At 37.5% G+C, this 20,602-nt stretch overlaps 2 protein-coding genes across 3 annotated transcripts in view; one reads left to right on the top strand and one right to left on the bottom strand.

Annotated features, from left to right (window-relative positions):
* Positions 1-3,809, top strand: part of REEP5 (receptor accessory protein 5) — a 51,351-nt gene extending 47,542 nt beyond the window's left edge. Inside the window, exon 5 of the mRNA XM_049872311.1 lies at positions 1,179-3,809. Coding sequence (XP_049728268.1) covers positions 1,179-1,228 — 50 coding nt within the window. The 3' untranslated portion in view covers positions 1,229-3,809. The remainder of the gene's footprint in view (positions 1-1,178) is intronic.
* SRP19 (signal recognition particle 19) lies at positions 3,676-18,012 on the bottom strand. Of its 2 annotated transcripts, none has more exons than XM_049872319.1 (5): positions 17,831-17,973; positions 17,211-17,286; positions 14,207-14,278; positions 14,003-14,114; positions 3,676-7,661 (listed from the first exon to the last, which is right to left on the bottom strand). In XM_049872319.1, exons 1-5 carry the CDS (start codon positions 17,869-17,871, stop codon positions 7,558-7,560), a joined length of 405 nt encoding a protein of 134 aa, XP_049728276.1. In that variant the 5' UTR covers positions 17,872-17,973; the 3' UTR covers positions 3,676-7,557. The 2 variants fall into 2 exon arrangements, with proteins under 2 accessions (XP_049728276.1, XP_049728282.1); XM_049872325.1 differs by lacking the exon at positions 3,676-7,661 and adding an exon at positions 7,864-9,905 and having other exon boundaries at positions 17,831-18,012.
* Between the last annotated feature and the right edge of the window lie 2,590 nt (positions 18,013-20,602).

Below are 20,602 nucleotides of genomic sequence, written 5' to 3'. Positions count from 1 at the left end.
TGCTGTTGGATTAGTTTTGGTAGTATTTTGTTGAAGAGTTTTGCATCTACATTCATAAGGGATGTTGGCCTGTGGTTTTTGTTTCTTTTGGTGTTTCATCTTGCTTTGATAATCAGGGTAATGCTGGCTTCACAGAATGAATTAGGAAGTGTTCCTTCCTCTTCTGTTTTTTGGAAGAGTTTGAAAAGGATTGGTGTTTGTCTGCATTTCTTAGCTTCTTAGATACCAATATGCCAAAATCCAATCTTACTTTTATATGATACATTCCTAAACAGGAATGTGAGATTAAAATAAGGAGGAGTTTACATGTTGGCACATTTTAGACTTTTCTCAAAGCTTCTGGATTACTAGGAAGTGAAATTTTACAAAGGGCTATTTTTTTTTATTTAAGACAAGCAGCAATTTCTTCTTTGTTAACTTTGTTCAGTATTTTTAATTGAGTGAGAGGAGAACAGCTGTCAGGCAGTTGGTAGACATGGAATTCTTGGCTGTCATCACTGAGACTCTGGGCTCCATCAGAAACAGCTGCATTTTGTGGCATCTCACAGGAGGCCCTCCTCCCCTTCCATCACAAGACACACTGGTTTTTACAACACATTCCAAGCCACGTGGTAATTAAGAAAGGGAAGGTTTAGACACCTCAGATTTAAGAGTATTTTCTTGATGATAGTATTGTTTCATATGGCTTCCAACTTGAAAACTGTGGCAAACTCTTACTTCCCATCATAGGAGGAAATGGTGGCATAGTGAGACAGTAATATTCATATACATATACCATCATTTCTGGGATTGCAGATTGGTACATAGTGAAATCTTACAGTAGGCCAGCACCCAGATACAGACAAAAATTTCTTGGTTATATAGAACACTATATGCCTAAGGAATCTGTTTCTTTTGATGCTTAAAGTAGGGCAGTGGGCAGATAGCTTAGGCGATGCTGTAACTACAAGGGGCTTAAACTAGATGACCTTTAAGAACTTCTTTGCTCAAGTATTCACAATTTGTGCTCTGAGGGAGGTACCTTGACCACTTCCCAGAGACCCTTTTAACCCTGACCACAAACCTCAGTGTGCTTCGTGAATATGAATCATCCGAGTTTTGTGATCTAGTAGCTACACTGGGCACAGAGCCTGTGCTGCAAAAAGGTTTGATGTGATTTTCTTTCCCTCCTTAAATAGCCAAGAAAGCTACCGTGAATTTACTGGGTGAAGAAAAGAAGAGCACCTAAACCACTGACTGGATGAAGCCTTTCTGCCCTCTCCAGACCTTCCTGTTAGGGCTTGTTGTTATATTAGGGACTGTGGTGTGATCATTTTAATAATGTTGCCTTGGAAACATTTTGATATATTAAAAAGCAAATGTGTTGTGAGGTTTTTTTTTTTTTTTTTGCTTATTTTTACTGTCTATATATGTAGGCCACTTAGGTTTATATATGTAGGGAACATTTTAAATTTAATACAGTGGGCAGTGTCCAAATTTTTAGAAATTTTGTCTCTAGGAAGGCAAAGGTATGTTACTGTCCTGCAGGAAATAAAAAAATAAACTTAAAACAAACATATGTATCTCACAGGCTGTGTACTTCACTGGACGGTCTCTGCATGAATTTTCTCTGTACTTACATTTAGTGCACTCTTTATGGTTCTTCATGTTAATGTACAATTTTATATAATTCTTAAATGATTTTAACGTATTTGTGCATATATATGTATGTACATATATATTTGGATATGTGACTGGCTAACTATAACATGCATAATTCTCATGGGGAAGGGGAGGTCACATATACTATCTATAAATTCTGTACAGTAAGAAAAAAAAAAAAAAACTTTTTCACCTGCCAAAAGCTGCAGTGAAGGTTCCATTGTGCTGGTGTGATCTGCTAAATAATATTTCAGAAAATTAGTATTAATGGGTAATATTTCAAATGAACAGAGTTAAGTGAGAAATGAGGTTGAATTGTGGTGGGCCTGGCTGCTTTCCTAACACTGGAGCAGCTGAATCCCAGGACCGCTTTGTAAAGCAGTTAGTCTTGAATGGGGAAATTTACACATGTATCCGTAATCTATAGCTCCAAATTCCCTATATAGCTAGTAATACTATCTAGTGGACTTAAAAAAAAATCTGCTTATGAGCTTTAGATTTGTCTGTTTGTTACAATGGAAACCATCCTTGGTTTCACCTTCAAAGCTGAGTAACATGTTGGTTTAGACTTCTTTCCCAATCTTTTTTTTTTTTAATTTTAACCTGGTTAAGGACCTCCAAAGACTTGCCTAGCTCTGATTACATATATGTTCTTGTACATATCTTGTACATCATTGGCTACAACATGCTAATGATGACATCTAGCTCTAAGAGCAATTCTGATGAAAGGAAATAGGATAGAACCTATAACCTAATTGGCAGTGATCATGTCAAACTGTCTTCATCTCCTTTCTCTGGGGACCTTCAAGGGCTTTAAGGTTAAACGCAAGAAGCTTCCCTAACTTACAAGTCAGAATCATTAGTAATCCATTTAAATGACTTCGTCTTTATTCTGTTTTGATAAATTCTGTGTAACTACACAGTTTAGGTACAGAACAAAAAAGTTAATGCCTCCAACTTGATCAGCCAAATAGCTTATGGGTCTTGACAGCTTGTTTGGACTAGAAAAACTGAGCTTTACATCATAGTATCAGGATCCTTTTGAATTAGACTAGACTAAAAGAAGAATACGACAAAATTAACAAGATTAAATATTCAGCCAGTAAAATTGTTTTTATAAGGCAAATAAAGATGATTAGTTCTCCTTTAGATAACAATAAGGTAAGATCATAATGATGCCTCATGATGTAAAAAATCTTGAAGACATCAAAAATAGGGGATTATATATCCCCGAAAATATTATAATATAGATGGTGGCATTTTTTTTTTCTGGGAAAAATAGTGTTCATCAAAGGCGTTCTAGTAAACGTCCCTTAAAAAAAAAAGAAGTTTAGAAAGCAAACATTTAGTTGTTACTGGGAGAAAAATCAGGCCTTTTATATACGTATTTTTTAAAAAGTACTTGAGTATTTCAATTTCTTTTCCATAGTAACAAATCATGCTTTTCTTGGTGGCAGAGGAATGAAAATTAGCAACTTCTAGCCTACTGGCCAACAACAAGCATACAGAATATGTAATCAGATTGTTTAGTACACAGACTATATAACTTTTAGTATACAGAATAATCAGACAAGATAAAGAGGCATAAAAGTTGCTACTGTTGATACATATGTGCTTATTGGCTAATATCTGTTTAAAAACTATTAATAAAGTATACTCTGCATGCAATTTTTTTTTCTCCTTGATAACACAGCTTTGTTCTATAGTGCATTTTGCAAGAAATTGAAAGTCACAGTTTTTGGCAGTTGAAGTGTACATATTAATGGCAGAAGTTATTGAGTTGAGCAGTTGTCTCAGTTTAGATTTCCCAAATAAAAAGTTTCCAGGGCTATAATATTTGAAAAACTAACTGTGCCTGTGTCTCCCTAGAAGACACACTTTTATTTGTATGTGAATGGTAGTTTGGAGTATGTGAAGCTATAAAATTCCTGCTTCACATTTTAAATTTTTCAAAAAGAAGAAAAGAATTCCTGCAGCAATTCTTGCCTTCCTTGAAAGCTTCAATCATCATTCATATCAACAAAGTCACTGCTACTTCGGGGAAGTCTTCTACCCACAGCCTGAAGAAAATGAGCTTAGCCTTTAGATAAGTTATCACCTGTCCTTAAGATGTGATGTATTTAATGGAAATGGTTGTAAATAAAATTCAGTTATCTCATTTAACTTATTTTCTGGGGGTTTCTTGTTTTTTTAACCCAAAATTATTTAAGTAAAATCATGTTAAACACAGAGGTATGAACATTAAACACTGCTGTTTATTAACTCCATTCCTCAATGGCCTGTTATTTTCCCCTGGTGGTTACTACCTATCAGAGGAAAAGACCTTCCCTAAAGAAAACATCACGACATAAAAAAAAGAAAAAAGTCTCTACCACTAGATTTAAAGGGGAACCCTGGTGGTGCACTGCTTAACAGCTCAGCTGCTAACCAAAAGGTTGGCAGTTCAAATCTACCAGCTGCTCCTTGGAAACCCTATGAGGCAGTTCCACTCTGTCCTGTAGGATCACTGTAAGTCAAATTAGACTCAATGGCAATGAGTTTTAATAAACCACTGCTTTCTACCTGCATACTGTACTACATGCAAAGAAGTCTCATATGATGTAAGATAGCGTGTATTTTGATAAACAGGCAGTCCCTGGGTTACAAATGTCTGACTTATGTACAACTTGTAGTTATGAACCAACCCCAGTAAAGCCTGTTATATTAAAAAGTCAAGGTACATACAATAATACATAACAACAACAAATGGGCACTACTTTGATACTACTGTATTACTATGTTAAAGATATTTTAGTGTATCTGGAAGTGTTTAATGTTTTTTATGCACAGAAAGGTACACTATATACTGTACACTAAGACAAACATTTGACTGACTTTAAATATGAACCGTACGTAACTGTAACTGTTCTGGCTTACGTACAAATTGGACTTAAAGACAGATCTAGGAACAGACTTGTTCGTAATCCAGGAACTGCCTGTAACAACACTTACGCACACCTCCAAATCGTTCTGTATTGTTTTAGAAATAGGTTAAGAAAAGAACTTGAGAACTGTATTAAAAACTACTTCCAGAATGCATGCTTTGGTCAGCTCAGATTCCAGCAGCTGCTTTGATGTCCCTACGTGTAGAATCATAGTGTTTAGAATAACAAGGTACAATTCAGATCCTTAGCCATCAAATATTACAGTACTCATCATGGCAGGGGAGCCCTGGTGGCCCAGTGGTTAAGAGCTCAGGCTGCTTACCAAAAGGTTGGCAGTTCTAATCTACCATCGGCTCCTTGTAAACCCTAGGGTAGCAGTTCTATGAGATGGAATCAACTTGACGGCAACAGGTTTTTGGATTAGAGGTGAGAAGTCCAAGATGAACTGGCAAAGCTGTGTTCCTTTTGGAGGCTCTAGAAAAGAATTCATTTCCTTGTCTTTTCCAGCTTCTAGAGGCTGCTTGCATTCCTTGGTTCACGGTTCCCCACCATCAGTTGGACTTCTACTTCTGTGGTCACATCACCTTCTCTGACTCTGACCCTTCTGCTTCCCCTTTATAAGGACCCTTGTTGATTACACTGGGTGCTCCTGGATAATCCAGGATAATCTCCCCATCTCAAGATTCTTAATCTTACCTGCAAAGTTCCTTGTGCCATATAAAGTAACATTCACAGATTTCCGGGACTGGGATATGGGGGTGGGAGGGAAAGCACCCACAGAGGTACAAACAGTTAATGCACCAAAAGTTCGACTCCACCCAGGGGCACCTCAGAATCCTGGCGAATTAATTCCAAAAAATCAGCCATTGAAAACTCTATGGAGCAGTTTTATGCTGACACACGTGGGGTTGCCATGGGTTGGAATCAACTCGACAGTGACTGGTTTTATGATTCTGCTTACCACACCTAGTCTCTCTTTAGGTATAGAAATCTAATTAAGTCACCCCCAACGTAAGGGGGCGGGGGAAACGATTAAGAGCACACCTTAATGCTGGGAAGGAACTAAAATAAGGAAGACTGGTGAAAGCTATCCTATACCTATCCAGGTAAAAGAAAGGAGGTTTATCCTCTAGAAATAGTAAGAGGGTCTCTGGAATGGGAAACACAAACAGAGTTGAAGGAGGGGCACTGTATTAAAAACAAAGGATTGAGTGAATATATACAGTCTGAATCATTCTCCTCACCCAGCCTCTACCACTAGTCTCCCAGAACACTGAAAGGCAGACCTTTATCCTCCTGGAAGAATGGAAGACTCTTCTCTGAGGAAGCTGAGTAGCCTAAGAGAACACACCAGTGACGCTGGAAATTCTCTGAATTTCCAATCATTTTTTGGATCTTTTGCTCTTGAATGAGCAGAAAACCAAAAACCTGAGGAAAACCTCTTAATATGACAGGGGCTAAAATAAAAATGGGAAAAAAGGAACTTGGAAACAACAAAGATTATTAAACATACCCTGAGATAAATAAGACAAATTGCAACCATGAAATAAGGATAGAGTTTAGAAAAATTAAACATTCTGATGAAAAACAGTTTAGAGAAGTTGAAAAGATAAGGAAAATTTCAATAAAAGGGGTGGAGATAAACCTGAGAAAATCTAGGAAGTAGAGCAAAAAGGCAAATAAATGGAAATAAGAGGGAGAAAAAGAAAACTCGAGGACTAGTGTAGTAGGTCCAACATCCAAATAAAGAGTTCCCAGAAAGGGGAGAAAAATCAGTGAAATTTTCAAGAAAATATCCCAGAAAGGGGAGGGTGTTGACATATACAGGGTTGGCAACCAATGTCATAAAACAATTGTGTACTGTTAAATTAGAAACTTATTTGCTCTCTAAACTTTCACCTAAAGCACAATAAAAATAAATGTGTATATATATATATATATAAAAGCTCCCAAAACTCAAGGACACAAAAGTTTCCAGATTGAAAGGTCGGCTGGGTACCAAGCACGATGGACAAAAAAAAAAAAATGACCCACACAAAGTACACTACCATGATATTTCAGAATACTGAAAACCAGATTGAGTTTCAACAAGAAAAAGTGGGTCACAAAAGATTATGAATTAGAATGGTTTGGTTGTCCCTTCATCAGCCAGAGAAGTCAGAAGACCAGAAAGCAATGCTTTCAAACGTGAAATAAAATGGTTTCCTATTCTAATTCTATACCCAGCCAAACAATGTGAGTAGTTGTTGTTAGGTACCTTTAAGTCGGTTTCAACTCATAGTGACCCCCCATGCACAGGAGAACAAACACTGCCTGTTCCTGCATCATCCTCACAATTGTTGAGAGTAGAATGATGGCATTTTCAGACATGCAAACCCTAAGAACATCTACATATTTATCAGAAAGATCCTGATGATGAGCTACATAAAACAAGAGTAACCCAAGGAAGGGGAATACATGGAATAAAAAGGTTATCCAACACCCCAGATGATGACAAAGAGAAAGACCCAGAGTGAAGATGTGCACTAGGCCTACAGGGTAACCAGCAGAGATCAGAGCCAGACAAAAAGCTCCAGAAGAAGCTTCTTTAAGATAGAATAAATAATCCACCTGATGTAAATGTTTTTGAATGACTATTTTGACAACTGATAGTTTGTAGTTACATTAGTGAATATTTAGAAACTAAGCAAATAAAAGATCAAGACAATAATTAGCTCCAAGGAAAAGAAAAAGTTATACAGAAAACAAAACTGACCATAACATACTTTAGTGTTTCTCAAACTTTAATGTACATAGAATAGAACCACCTGGGAACACTGTTACATGCATTTTGATTCTGGGCTGGGGTCAGGGATTATGCATTTCTCATAAGCTGTCAGGGGAGGCTAATGCTGCTGAATCCCCAATCACACTTTTAAGTAGCAAAGGTACTAAATGGCTCAGCTATGAATAAATATATGGTAATAATATAAACTCTGAATAGTGACTGAAATTATGAAATATATCGACAGGATGGAAAGATGGGAAGTATACACACATGTGGTATGTGAGAAGGAAGAAAAATTGAATCTTCATCTTCCAGAGGGAAGTTAATGCCTGAAACGGAAACAAACTCTATTAAAACAGCCAACTATTTTAAATTACGTAGTCTTTAAAAAGTGGGCAAAGGATATGAACACAGTTCACTGAAATAAATACAAATGGTATTTCAACATATGATTAAATGCTCAAACTTGGTCTTTACAGACAATTCCATTTTCCACTTATCTATTAGCAAACAAGGTCAGTAATGCACTGATTGCAACCTGAAGAAAGAGCAATATTGTTACAGCAACAGTTTTAAAACCTCTTCTTACAATCCTTATCACCCCAAAACAAAAACAATTTTAGATTCCAGTCATCCTTCTGTGGCAAACCTTTTAAACGTGCTGCCCTAGTATCCATTCTCTAATGCCTTCTTCCTTGGCTACCTCTACTATCAGGGCTAAAAAAGCTCTGTATTCATTTTTCCAGGCTCCCTTGCAACTAGAGGTGAACATGTGCCACAGCTCTTGACAATGAGAAGAACTCTGCTGGGAAGGATTTTGAGAAATCCTTTGCTCTACTTTTAAAGGGGGACTAACCTGGCACTTTCAGCCCTCTTACAGGCTTGAGGCCAACAATCGTTAAGGATGTTAGAAACATGCCACAGATGGTGGAAAGATACAAAGGCGGTATCAATGAGCAGCTAAACCAACACCTGTAAAAACCTACCTTTGGGATTCATGTTATATGAAAAAAATAAACTCCTGCTAAAGTCCCTTACTGTTTTGTTACACAGCAAAACACATCCTTAAGTGATACAATTTCCCAACAAGGACTGCTCAGAACTGTTTTGCATACCGCCCCCACCAGTATTTATGAACTATATAAACTGCTATACTATTATGTCCATTATAAAGCATGTAACACAGAAACTACTAGAGGCTGAGAAAAAAATATGAATAGAAACACTAATGTTTCTTCCTGCACGCCAATGGATTGTGTTCATACAGCCTGGGGTGTGCAGCCCCATTTTAAAGCTATGCAATTTTGGGTCAGCTTATTTCAGAATCAATTGGGATTGTTGGATTGCAATCAATGAAAACCTGAAAAAGGGATTTACTGAAAAGATATAAGGTGGCTCACAAATTTCAAGGAAGAGCTAAACAACCAGGCCTCTGGAAGAATGAGAATCAGGACGCTCGAAGTTGGAGAACATTAGATGACTTAGCTCCCGTCACCATCTATACTTCTGTTTCTACTCCAGATTCAAATTCCTGAGAAGTAAACCATTGTTCAGGTTAGGTCATGTCTTGTGGCCAGGCTGTTGTTCCCTAAAAGGGGCTCAACAGACAAAAACATATGGCCATATACAAATTCTCTTATATTTTACACAAAATCTTCACCACTTTCAGAGATAGGACTTTGGAATAAAGTCAGAAGCGCCAATCCAATTTAGATTCTTGAAATAAGTGTACCTCAAAGTGCTAAAGCATAGGTAATTTTAGAACATCAATCAATGTTCTTAAACCTACAAAATAAGCATTTCTTTCTAAAGCTTAAAAAAAGCTCAGGGCTTTCCATATGTTAAAAAACTAGCAACTGAACAACTCAATTACAATAACAGATTAAAAGAATGTGATCTGGCTGTTCACAGATCCCAAAGATGATTTAACTATTTTCTTTTAGTTTTAGGCTTACATTGTCTAGGCTTCCACTACCCATTTTATTCTCTTTAATTACTTCTTCTGCTGATATTAATTAGTTCATAAGCAAAAGCTACTAAAGTCAGTTTCAAATTTTATTCCATTGACTTAAAAGATGAACAAGTTTTATAGTTCAAATGTTATTAAATTTATCTCAAGCACAAGTTACACAGAGGATAAGCAGATACAGGATTTCAAGTAACTTATGGTACAGTTCACTGTCCATTTAAAAAATATGCTCTCATCCATGAAAAGCACTGAAGGGCAATTTTTTTCTTTTATACTGCATAAATGCTAGATGCAAACTTTTGATGTAAATTTCTTTATTTCATTATCAATTCAGATGCTGAAGCTGAGAGGCACAAAAGTTCACAGTTAAAGATGCAAATAAAAAGCTTCTTCCTTCCTCTCAGATACAAAACGGAGGCCTCCATTCATGTCTGTTTCAGGAATAGCGCATACTTGATTCTTACACCAAATCACTTCTTCTTCTTCCCTTTTCCTTTTTTACTTCCCTCTCCTTGCTGAAGACTTTGGTCACCACCTCCTGTTTTCTGTGTCCTTGTTTTTAGTTTAGGTATCATTTCCGCTGCATACAACATTACTGACTTACCTGGGAACCAGAAGTTAGGCTTAGTGTATAATATGAGAAATAAGACATAAAAGGTCATTAATTTGAATATTATAAAAGTCTGGAAAACCATCACCATATTAAGAAAATGGGAAGGAATTAAACCAAAACAATCAAATGACTGTGAAGACAGTGACTTGCTCAAGTGAGGGCCTCTGCTGGAGAAAATGAAGTACTGAGACTGAGAACAATGCTGAAAGTATCTAAATGAGCAAAATCAAAATTTCAAACACTAACTTTGAAACAAAATTTTGGTCTTGGTCCTAGTCATTGACTTGAAGATCAAAGGAGAAAATATCTAAAAATAATGAGTTGGAAACAAAGAGTCAGAATACCATTATATCTTTAAGCTAAAGAAACGTGTGGCTGTTGAAGTCTTTAGTAACAAAACCTAAGTGCCATTAAGCTATACTAGATCTTACCCATACGCTTAGATGCTCTATGTGTATATACACTCCTCTGTGCACTTACCAGCTCCAGTAGTTGCCTTCCTTATTCTAACACATCCAGTTCCTCAGCTTTCCTCTCTTTTTATTATCTTACATTTTCTTACTGGAAACTGGCTGTACCATTTGTCCAACCTCAATTTTTACCTCTTTTATTTACTGGTCAAATCAAGTTTTTTCCTCCATCTTTTGAAAGACAGTATATGTATAACAAGTAAGAAGATTGAATCAACCTCCCAACAAAGAAAGGTCAAGGACTAGTTGGCTTCTCTGGTGAATTTTAACAAATAGTTACATATATATATTCTTCTTTTTTTCAGTTGCTATTAAGATGATTCCAACTCATGGAGACCCCAAGTGTTTCAGCGTATAACTGCACTCCATAGAGTTTTTGATGGCTGTGACCTTTCAGAAGTAGATTGCCAAGCCTTTCTTCCGAGGTGCCTCTGGGTGGATTTCAACCACCAACCTTTTGGTTAGGAGCCAAGAGCTTAACCATTTGTGCAACCAGGGACTCCATTCTACCAAACATTTAAAGAAGAATTAACAGCAATCCTTCATATGCTCATCCAAAAAAAAAGAAAAGGAATACTTCCTAACTCATTCTGATATCAAATACAGGAGAAAAGAATACTACCAAGCAATATCCCTTATGAATATACTACAAAAATTTCAACAAAACACTAGCAAACCTATTCCAATAGCATATTAAAGGGTCATATACCATGAACAAACGAGATTTTTTCCAGGGATGCAAGGGCAATTCAACATAAGAAAACCAGTCAATGTAACACAACACATTAATAGAATGAGAGAGAGAAAAAAAAAAAAAAATTATCACCTCAATTGACACAGAAAAGGCAGCTGTCAAAATCCAAATCCATTCATGATAAAAATATCCAGCAAACTACAAACAGATGGGAATTCCTTACACATGACCAAGAGCATTAATGAAAAACCCACAGCTAACATCGTACTCTGTGGTGAAAGACTGAGAGCTTTCTCCCAAAGATCAGAAACAAAGACAGGGGTGCTGGTTTCAATTCAACATTGTACCAGAAATTCTAGCTACAGCAATTAGGCAAGAAAAAGAATTAAAGGCATCTGAATAGGAAATGAAGAAGGAAAATGCTCTCTCTTCAGGAATGACATGATCTTATACGTAGAGGACCCTGAAGGATCCACCAAAAATACTGTTACAGCAAATAAATAAATTCAACACAAGATTAACATATAAACATTTGTATTAAAAAAAAAAATTTTTTTTTTTTAAGTAATGAACAACCTGGAAAAAAAATTAAAGTTGGAACACTCATACTTGCTAATTTCAAAACTTACTACAAAGCTACAGTAATCAAACAGTGCTCTACTGGCATAAGAACAGACATGCAGACCACTGGAATAGAATTAAGGGCCCAGAAATAAACCCTCACAATTGTGGTCAATGGATTTCAACAAGGTACCATGTCCATTCAGTGGGGAAAGAAGAGCCTCTTCAACAAATGGTGCTGAGAAAACTGGATATCCACATGCAAAAGAATAAAGTTTGACCTTTACCTTATAACACATACAAAAATTAACTCAAGATGGTTTTAAGAGCTAAAGCTATAGAACTCTTTGAAGAAAACGGGGAAATTTATACAATGTTGGACTTGACAATTCTTTTCTAAATATGACACAAAAGCACAGGCACAGATGAACTGGACTTCATCAAAATTAGCTTTTGTGCATCAAAAGACAGTATCAAGACAGTGAAAAGATAACCCATAGGATGGGAGAAAATTTTCCTAAGTCATGTATCTGATAAGGAATTTTTATCTAGAATACATAAAGAACTACTACAGTTCAAAAATAAAAACAATCTAATTTAAAAATAAGCTAAGCATCTGCATAGACATGTCACCAAAAACATGAACGGCAATGAGCACATGCAAAAATGCTCAATATCATTAGGGAAATGCACATCAAAACCACAACGAGACTGTATTTCACACGTTCTAGGGTGGCTATCAAAAAACCAGAAAATGACAAGTGTTGGTGAGGATGTGGAGAAACTGGGAACCTCATGCACTGCTAGTGGGAAGGTATAATACTTAGTGAAATAAGCCAAATACAAAACAATAAATGTTACGATTCCATTTATATAAAAATCTAGAACAGACAAATTAATAGAGACAAGAGTAGATTAGAGGTTACCAGGAGCTGGAAGGAGGGAGGAATAGGGATTTACTGCTTACTAGGTTTAGGGTAATGAAATAGTCCTGGAAATAGCGGTGATGATTACAAAACATTGTTAATGAACTTATGCCACTAAATGTACACTTAAAAATGGAATATTTTATTTTATGTTATATATATATATTACCATAATTAAAAAAAAAAAGATACAGGAGGAAAAAGAACACATCAGAATACAGTATCTGCTGCCTCCTACGTTAGAATCTAAGTTTCTAGTAATGCCTGACAATCCTGACAGTTTTTATTATATAAAAATCAAGCTATTTTAATTCAACTAAAAACACTTAAATTGTCAGTTTGGGGTTACTGTTTCAAGGAAAAAAAATTACAAATTAAATGAACACATCAATTTTTTTTTTAATTAAAATTTTTAGAAATAAAAAACTCAGAAAAGCGATGAATAATATGTAAAGAAACGCTTATATTCCCAGTATCCCAAAATCAACATTTTGGAATACTGATGTCCAGTTTTGTTGTTTTTTTTTTTTAAAGAATAAAATACTAGAGATAAAGCTACAGTCTTCACTCTCCACCCCGAATGCCATCAGGTTAACTACAGGTAGTCCCTGACTTACAACATATTCAAGTTACAACGAACCACACTTACAACTGTCTCTCTCTTTTTTTTTTTTGGACAACTTATCGTAATACGTACTACATACAATGGAGCATGTAATTTACTGATATCATTCTCAGACATTTACGCGCAGATGTTCAAAGACAGGATTTATAAAGACGCTCATGATAAATGGCAGTAATAATTAAAACTAAAAAAAAAAAAAAGGTATTTGACTTACGCCAGAACTGACTTATGACAGAGTCATCAGAATGGAACCCTGTCATAAGCTGGGGACTTACCTGTACTATCTTAAGATAAAGTTTATCTTTCTAGTCTGTTCCAAAAATATGCACATACATATATCAATAAACAACAATAATACTTTGTATTTAAACTTACCTAAGTGATATATTTTTTTAAGTGGTATCATACTATGCATTTCACTTTTTTTTTCACTCAATATTGCTTTTTAGATTAAGAATAGAAATTATTAACAGATCTCAAGTGTCTCCAGTATATGAAAAGGTAGTTAACACTTAACCATTTAATGATTTATTTTATACTCTTAACCTGGGAGCAATGATGGACTTCTAGAAGTTTATAAAATGTTCACAAAGTGGTTTTTTGAGAAAGGATTAACAGGTTTCATCACATTCACAAAGACGTTCTTAACCTAAAAGAAGTCAGAACCATTGTTTACCACTCTCCACCCACCAATAGCAAAATCTGTAGAATTATGATTTTTACTTTTCAAAAGCTCCGTTTTAAAGCCTATTTTTGTATTACATAGGGATAACCTATCCCAAGACTCTATACATTCATTTAAAAGAGCTTACGTGATGGAAACTGTACAAGACAGAGGCTGCCATCTTCCTGTTTGAGCTGGACCCGGACTCTGCCCCTGTACTGAACATCGCGATTCCATTCTCTAGAGTACAGTTTATTTTTCTAATATAAAAAACAAAAACAGGCTTTGTTCAAAAAAGTATTACATCAATGAGATTACTGTTGAAAACAGTAAAGAAAGAACCACATTATACCTCAAGAAATGCATTAAGTCCAACTGCTAAGCATACATCCTGAATTTCTGTAGCTGTAGGATTTTCAACAGCCTGAAAGAGTTAAAAACAAAAACACTGAACAGCTTAGCCTGAGGAGGATTACTGCTACACTGTTGTATAAATCCTTTCAAATACTATGATCAAAACCAAACCCATTACCATCGAGTTCATTTCGACTCATAGCGACCCTATAAGAAAGAGTAGAATTACCCCACAGGGTTTCCAAGGAGTGCCTGATGGATTTGAACTGCCGACTTTTTGGTTATAAGCTAGCAGCTCTTAACCACTGTCCCACCAAGGTTTCCACTATGATCAAAGCACATACCAAAACCCTCGTTTTTTTTTTTAAACAAGGTACAGTTGTTTCAATGTTAAATTTTAAAAATTTCTGGGAATAATATCGATTCACACTTTTGTGTCCGTCTCCCTTCTAATAAAATGTAAACTTCACCAGGGAAAGGACTTTGTTTTGTTCAGCAGTATACAGTATTCCCTAGCACTTAGCATGGTGCTCAACGAATACTAATTAAACAACTATTACACATACAGTCACTTTAGAAAAATGGCAGTATCTACTAAAGCAGAACATACACATTCCCTGTAATTCTGCAATTCCACTTCAAGGTATATATGCAACAGAAGTGCAAAAGTACATTCACCAAAAGACAAGTTCAAGAATGTTCCTGACAGTAATATTTAAATTACCCCAAACTAGAAACAACCCAATTGTCCACCAAAAGTAGAATGGACTGTGGTATATTGACACTATGTAATACTATAAAGCAGGAGTTTTCAACTGGGAAGTTTTGCCTCCCAAGAGACAAGTGCAATGTTTGGAGATATTTTTGATCGCCACAATTCTGCACATGTGTGTGTGCGTGCGTGCGTGCATACTGGCATCTAGTGGGTAGAAGCCAAAGATGCTAACGTCCTAAAATACATAGAAAAGTCCCCCACAACAAAGAGTTATCCAGCCCAAAATGTCAATAATGCCGTTATTCAGAAGCCCTGCTATAAGGAATTAACAAGCTACACTAAAAAATGTAGATAAATCTCAGGATAAAGTTCAGTCAAAAAAGCCATACACAAGAGTACATAGCGTATAATTCTATTTATACAGAGTTCAAAAATATGTAAAAGTAATGTATGGTATTAGAATTCAGAATAGTGGTGATCCTTGTATGTCTGAGTATGCAAGGGGATAGTGACTGGGAGGGGATGTAAAGGAATCTTCTGGGGTCCTGGTAATGTTTCTGTTTAAAATTTGGGTGCTGGTTACCCAGGTGTGCGCATTTAGTGAAAATTAATCAAGCTGTACATTTATGATTCATTTATATTTCTGTATGTAGGCTATACAACAAAGTTTATTAAAAAATCAATCAGCCAATCCATGCTTGTCTTTACTCCTTCCTACTATTCCAATCATTCTCCAAACTATCTTAGGGCTTGTTACCAGTGGCCTCTGTCACCATGGGTTAACGTCATGCATTATTCTTTTTTTACTGTACTTTAGATGAGGGTTTACAGAACTAGTTTCTCATCAAACACTTAATACACATATTGTTTTGTGACATTAGTTGCCCACATGTCAACACTCTCCCCTGCTCAACCTTAGGTTCCCCATTACCAGCTTTCCTTCCCCTCCTGCCTTCTCGTCCTTGCCCCTGGGCTGGTGTGCCCATTTAGTATAATTTTGTTTTATGGGCCTGCCTAATCTTTGGCTGAAGGGTGAACCTCAGGAGTGACTTCATTACTGAGCTCAAAGGGTGCCTGGGGGCCTTACTCTTGGGGTTTCTTGGTCTCTGTCAGACCAGTAAGTCTAGCCTTTTTTTGTGTGTGTGACTGAGAATTTTGTTCTATGTTTTTCTCCAGCTCTGTCTAGAACCCTCTATTGTGATCCCTGTCAGAGCAGTCAGCGGTGGTAGCCGGGCACCATCTAACTGTGTTGGACTCAGTCTGGTGGAGGCTATAGTAGTTGTGGTCCATTAGTCCTTTGGACTAAACATTCCCTTTAGTTTTCTTTATTGTCCCTTGCTCCAGATGGGGCAAGACCATATCTTAGATGGCCACTCACAAGTTTTAAGACCCCGGATGCTACTCATCAAAATAGAATGTAGAACATTTTCTTTATAAACTATGTTATGCCAATTGAGCTATATGTTCCCTGAGACCATGGTCCCCGCAGTCAGGCATTATTCTTAACAAGTACTTTGGCATCTTCTCTTTTACCCTGAGGCAGCAAAACAGACTTCCCTTTACATATTTAGGCAGCAAAATGGAAGCTATTAAATAACACAAACATAACTAATTCATTGCTTCAGACCAAGTTACCTTAAATTTGTCATTGTAATTACAAAATGTATATGACTCTTTACAAAGCAGAATTTGACATCAATTTTGAAAATAAAAGCTTCTACAAAAATCTTTTACTTGGCATCAGGCACCTGGCCAAACTTTAACCACTACACCAACACAGAATTTGTGTTTTCCTACCCAAAGAGCACAAGGGAGAAATCATATTCTTTTTAAACACCCTACTTTAGTAAAGTATTAATTTTAAAGTAACTTCCTTAAAAATTAAATAAATAAAAAAACATAAAACTCAACAAAGCTGAATTTTCTTCGAATCTCTGTATTTTTACAAACTCAACTCTTTTGGACATTATACTGTACAATGCCAGGATTTTAATTTCCTTTATTAAAGGGAAAACTATCATAACCTACGATTTAAAAAAAAAAAATGCAAGCCCTACATACTGTCACTTCTTTAAAACAAAGGCTCATGAAGAACCAGTTTAAAAATCTTTTAAAGCTATAAATTAATGCCTTTCTGGCTTCACCAATATTAAAGTAACCTCCCCAATTCTTATCTGCTGCTCCCCTCAGATCCTAAAGAAATGTAATAAAGTAAAAGAAACTCACACGGCTCTAACCGGACAGCCCTCCCGCTCCTAAAGGACAGAGATGCCGGTCATCCCCTCACCTTGTTTATGGGGATGCGCCTCCCCTCCGCGATGGTCTTCTTGTTATTTAAATAAGCAGGGTAGATACAAATGAACCTGACACAGAAAAAGCACAGCTGGTATCACCAGAACAGGATTTCCCCAAACTCATTCAATCAGTCATCATCGTCACCATCACGATTGCTGGTACACCTACACTAAATATTTTTCTTCAAGTTGTCTCTCTTTTCCTTAAAAACCCAACCAAACCAAACCCGTTGTCTTTTACTTAAGTTACTTAAAAAGAAAACTTTATTTCTTAGGTGAAGAGACCAACATCACTTGCTAGAGAAGGTAACTGTTAAAAACACACACACGTATGATAAAAGCAAAGCAATGCTGTAACTATTCAGTTAGATACAGCTGTCTGTTTCTGAGGCTGGGACTTACTCTCTCAAATGAAAAAGAATTGTGTTATAGACATTAAAGACTTCAAAAAACCCAAAGTTCTTGGGATTGGAACAAGCTCCCCGGGAGAGGCGCAGGGCCTGCGGCCAGGGCCGAGCTCCAGCGGCGAGGCCGTTGTCGAAGGCGGGCGGGGCAGTGTCGCGGATTCGCAGCACCCCCTTTCTTCCTCAGAACCCACCTCCCCGGGACCCACCTGTCCTGGTCGGCAGGTGACCGCGCTGCGGCGCAAGCCATCTCCACCCGGGACCGCCGAGCGCCAGCTCGGAACTCGTAGAGAGAAACCTGGCCGGATCTCTGCGCCGAGAAACCAGGGAAACCGCCCTGTCTTCCGGCGGAAGTCCTACCCTCTGAGACACCCTCGTGTCCACGGCCTCCTACGGTCGGTTTGTTCCGGCACCTATCGCTCGGAACCAGGATCTCTATTCCCTGACGTGGCCTGTAGAGAGGATCCCGCGAGAGGACACGAAAGCTTCTGATTGCTTCCCTTCTCAGATCCCTCCCACCAGGAGGTCTTAGGCGCACGCGCTGTCCCTAAAGCAATTTTTCGCGTTCCTTCTTGCCCATTTCCACACGGAGATTGGGTGGTGGTAAGTAGCCCCGCCCCCAGGCAAGAGTTGTGCGTTGCGGAGAAGCTCTCCAGTTCTTAGCGGGAATTCAGCTGTTACAGCAGGAAAGGAAGTGCCCTGTATGTGTAACTTACTTTTTGGGCACTGCAGATTGCTTTCAGCTTGGCCAAAGTGGGCTTTATAATGATGGAACTAACAAATTTACTGGTATTGTGTTTGAACGTGCCGTATAAATGTTAGAAATTTGATCTTGGAAGAAAATTTTAATCTCAGGAGGACACCTACCCTAGAATTCACTATTCTATATACTGTACGTTGTTTGCAAAGCACTGTTTCCATACCCTTCTTCAGCTAAATGCACTTTCCCTATCATTTTAATTACGCCTGTTTAGTCCACACCTACAAATGCCCCAGACACTGCAAAAATAAATACGCAAAGTAAGATATATTTTAATTTTCTTTTCTATAAGGAAAAAAAAATAAACCTCCCAAAAGTCTGTGAATGTCTTCAGTGAAGTTAGGTATAATTCCGGCAGTCACGCTATTTACTGCTGAGCATGCTAAAGGAGGTCTGACTGGGAGCTGACTTTTCCCTTTTCCCTTGCTTATCGCCTGTCAATTTTCCTTGCAGTTTCTTAGTGCTGGATTAAGTTAGGTGTTGATGCAAATAAATCTTACCCTTTCTAAAGTGTACCAGATTCTTGTAAAAAGAGCTTCACACGATGCACCCCCTGCCCCCCACCAAAAGATTTAAGGATGAAATATATTCAACCTTAAAATACGTAGTTTACCTGCTTTATGTTTCACATTTTAATTGCATTATAAATATCCACATCTTTCTTTTAATAAAATCAATATTATATGCATATATATGAAAACACTGGAAAATGAACCAGATAATCTGAAGCGAAATGCATGCAGTGGAGGGTCAGCAAAAAAGAGGAAGACCCTCTATGAGATTGCTTCACGTTGACATAGTGGCTGCAACAAAGGGCTCAAAAATAGCAACAATTGTGAGGATTGTGCAGGACCCCGCAGCGTTTTGTTCTGTTGCACATAGGGTTGCTGTGAGTTGGAACTGACTTAGCAGCACCTAACACCACCAAGGGAACCCTGGTGGTTTGGTGGTTATGTGCTATGGCTGCTGACCAAAAGGCTACCAGTTTAAATCCACCAGGCACTCCTTGGAAACTCTGTGGGCAGTTCTACTCTGTCCTGTAGGGTTGCTATGAGTCAAAATCGACTCGACAGCGATGAGTAACAACAACAAAAGCTTACTTACCATGGAATTGCTTTCTTAGAGCTGAGTAAGTGGTTAATTAGAGACAAAAAGGCCACTGTTAAAATTGGTGGTTGTATTCCCTTGTTCACACACATTAAATGAATGAAATGATAGAACAAATTATTTTTGAGTGCCATCCTATGCTAGGCCTATAAGTTGTTTAACTCTACACTATTGTCAAAATGGAAACCCTGTTGGCCTAGTGGTTAAGAGCTATGTTTGCTAACCAAAAGGTTGGCAGTTCGAATCCCCCAGGCGCTCCTTGGAAGCCCTATGGGGCATTTCTACTCTGTCCTATAGTGTCGCTATGAGTTGTAATTGACTCAATGGCAGTGGGTTTGGTTTGGTTTTTTTTATTGTTGAAATCCCCACACATCTGTCAGCTTGCCATACTGTGGTAGCTTGCATGTAGCTGTGAAGCTGGAAGCTATGCCACTGGTATTTCAAATACCAGCAGGGTCACCCATGGTGGACAGGTTTCAGCTGAGCTTCCAGACTCAGAGAGACTAGGAAGAAACACCTGGTGATCTACTTGTGAAAAGTATACGTCAGTGAAAACCCTATGAATAGTAGCAGAACATTGTCTGGCATAGTGCTGGAAGATGAGCCCCTTGGATTGGAAGACACTCAAAATACGACTGGGAAAGAGCCACGTCCTCAAAGTAGAGTCGACCTTAATGATGTGGATAGAGTCAAGTTTTCAAGACATTCGTTAGCTGAGGTGGCACAACTCAAAATGAGAAGAAACAGCTGCAAACATTCATTAATAATCAGAACATAGAATGTACGAAGTATGAATTCTAGGAAAATTGGAAGTCATCAGAAATGAAATGGACCACATAATGATCAATGTCCTAGGCATTAGTGAGCTGAAATGGACTGGTATTGGCCATTTTGAAATGGACAATCATACGGTCTGCTATGCCGGGAATGACAACTTGAAGAGGAATGGTGTCACATTCATCCTCAAAAAGAACATTTCAAGATCTATCCTGAAGTACAGTGCTGTTGGTGATAGGATAATATCCCTATGTCTACAAGGAAGACCAGTTAATAGACTATTATTCAAATTTACACACCAACCACTAAAGCCAAAGATGAGGAAACTGAAGATTTT

Source organism: Elephas maximus, chromosome 2 (assembly GCF_024166365.1).
Source record: "Elephas maximus indicus isolate mEleMax1 chromosome 2, mEleMax1 primary haplotype, whole genome shotgun sequence".
In the NCBI taxonomy this organism is placed as follows: Eukaryota; Metazoa; Chordata; class Mammalia; order Proboscidea; family Elephantidae; genus Elephas; species Elephas maximus.
This window is presented reverse-complemented; position numbering and strand designations above follow the sequence as displayed.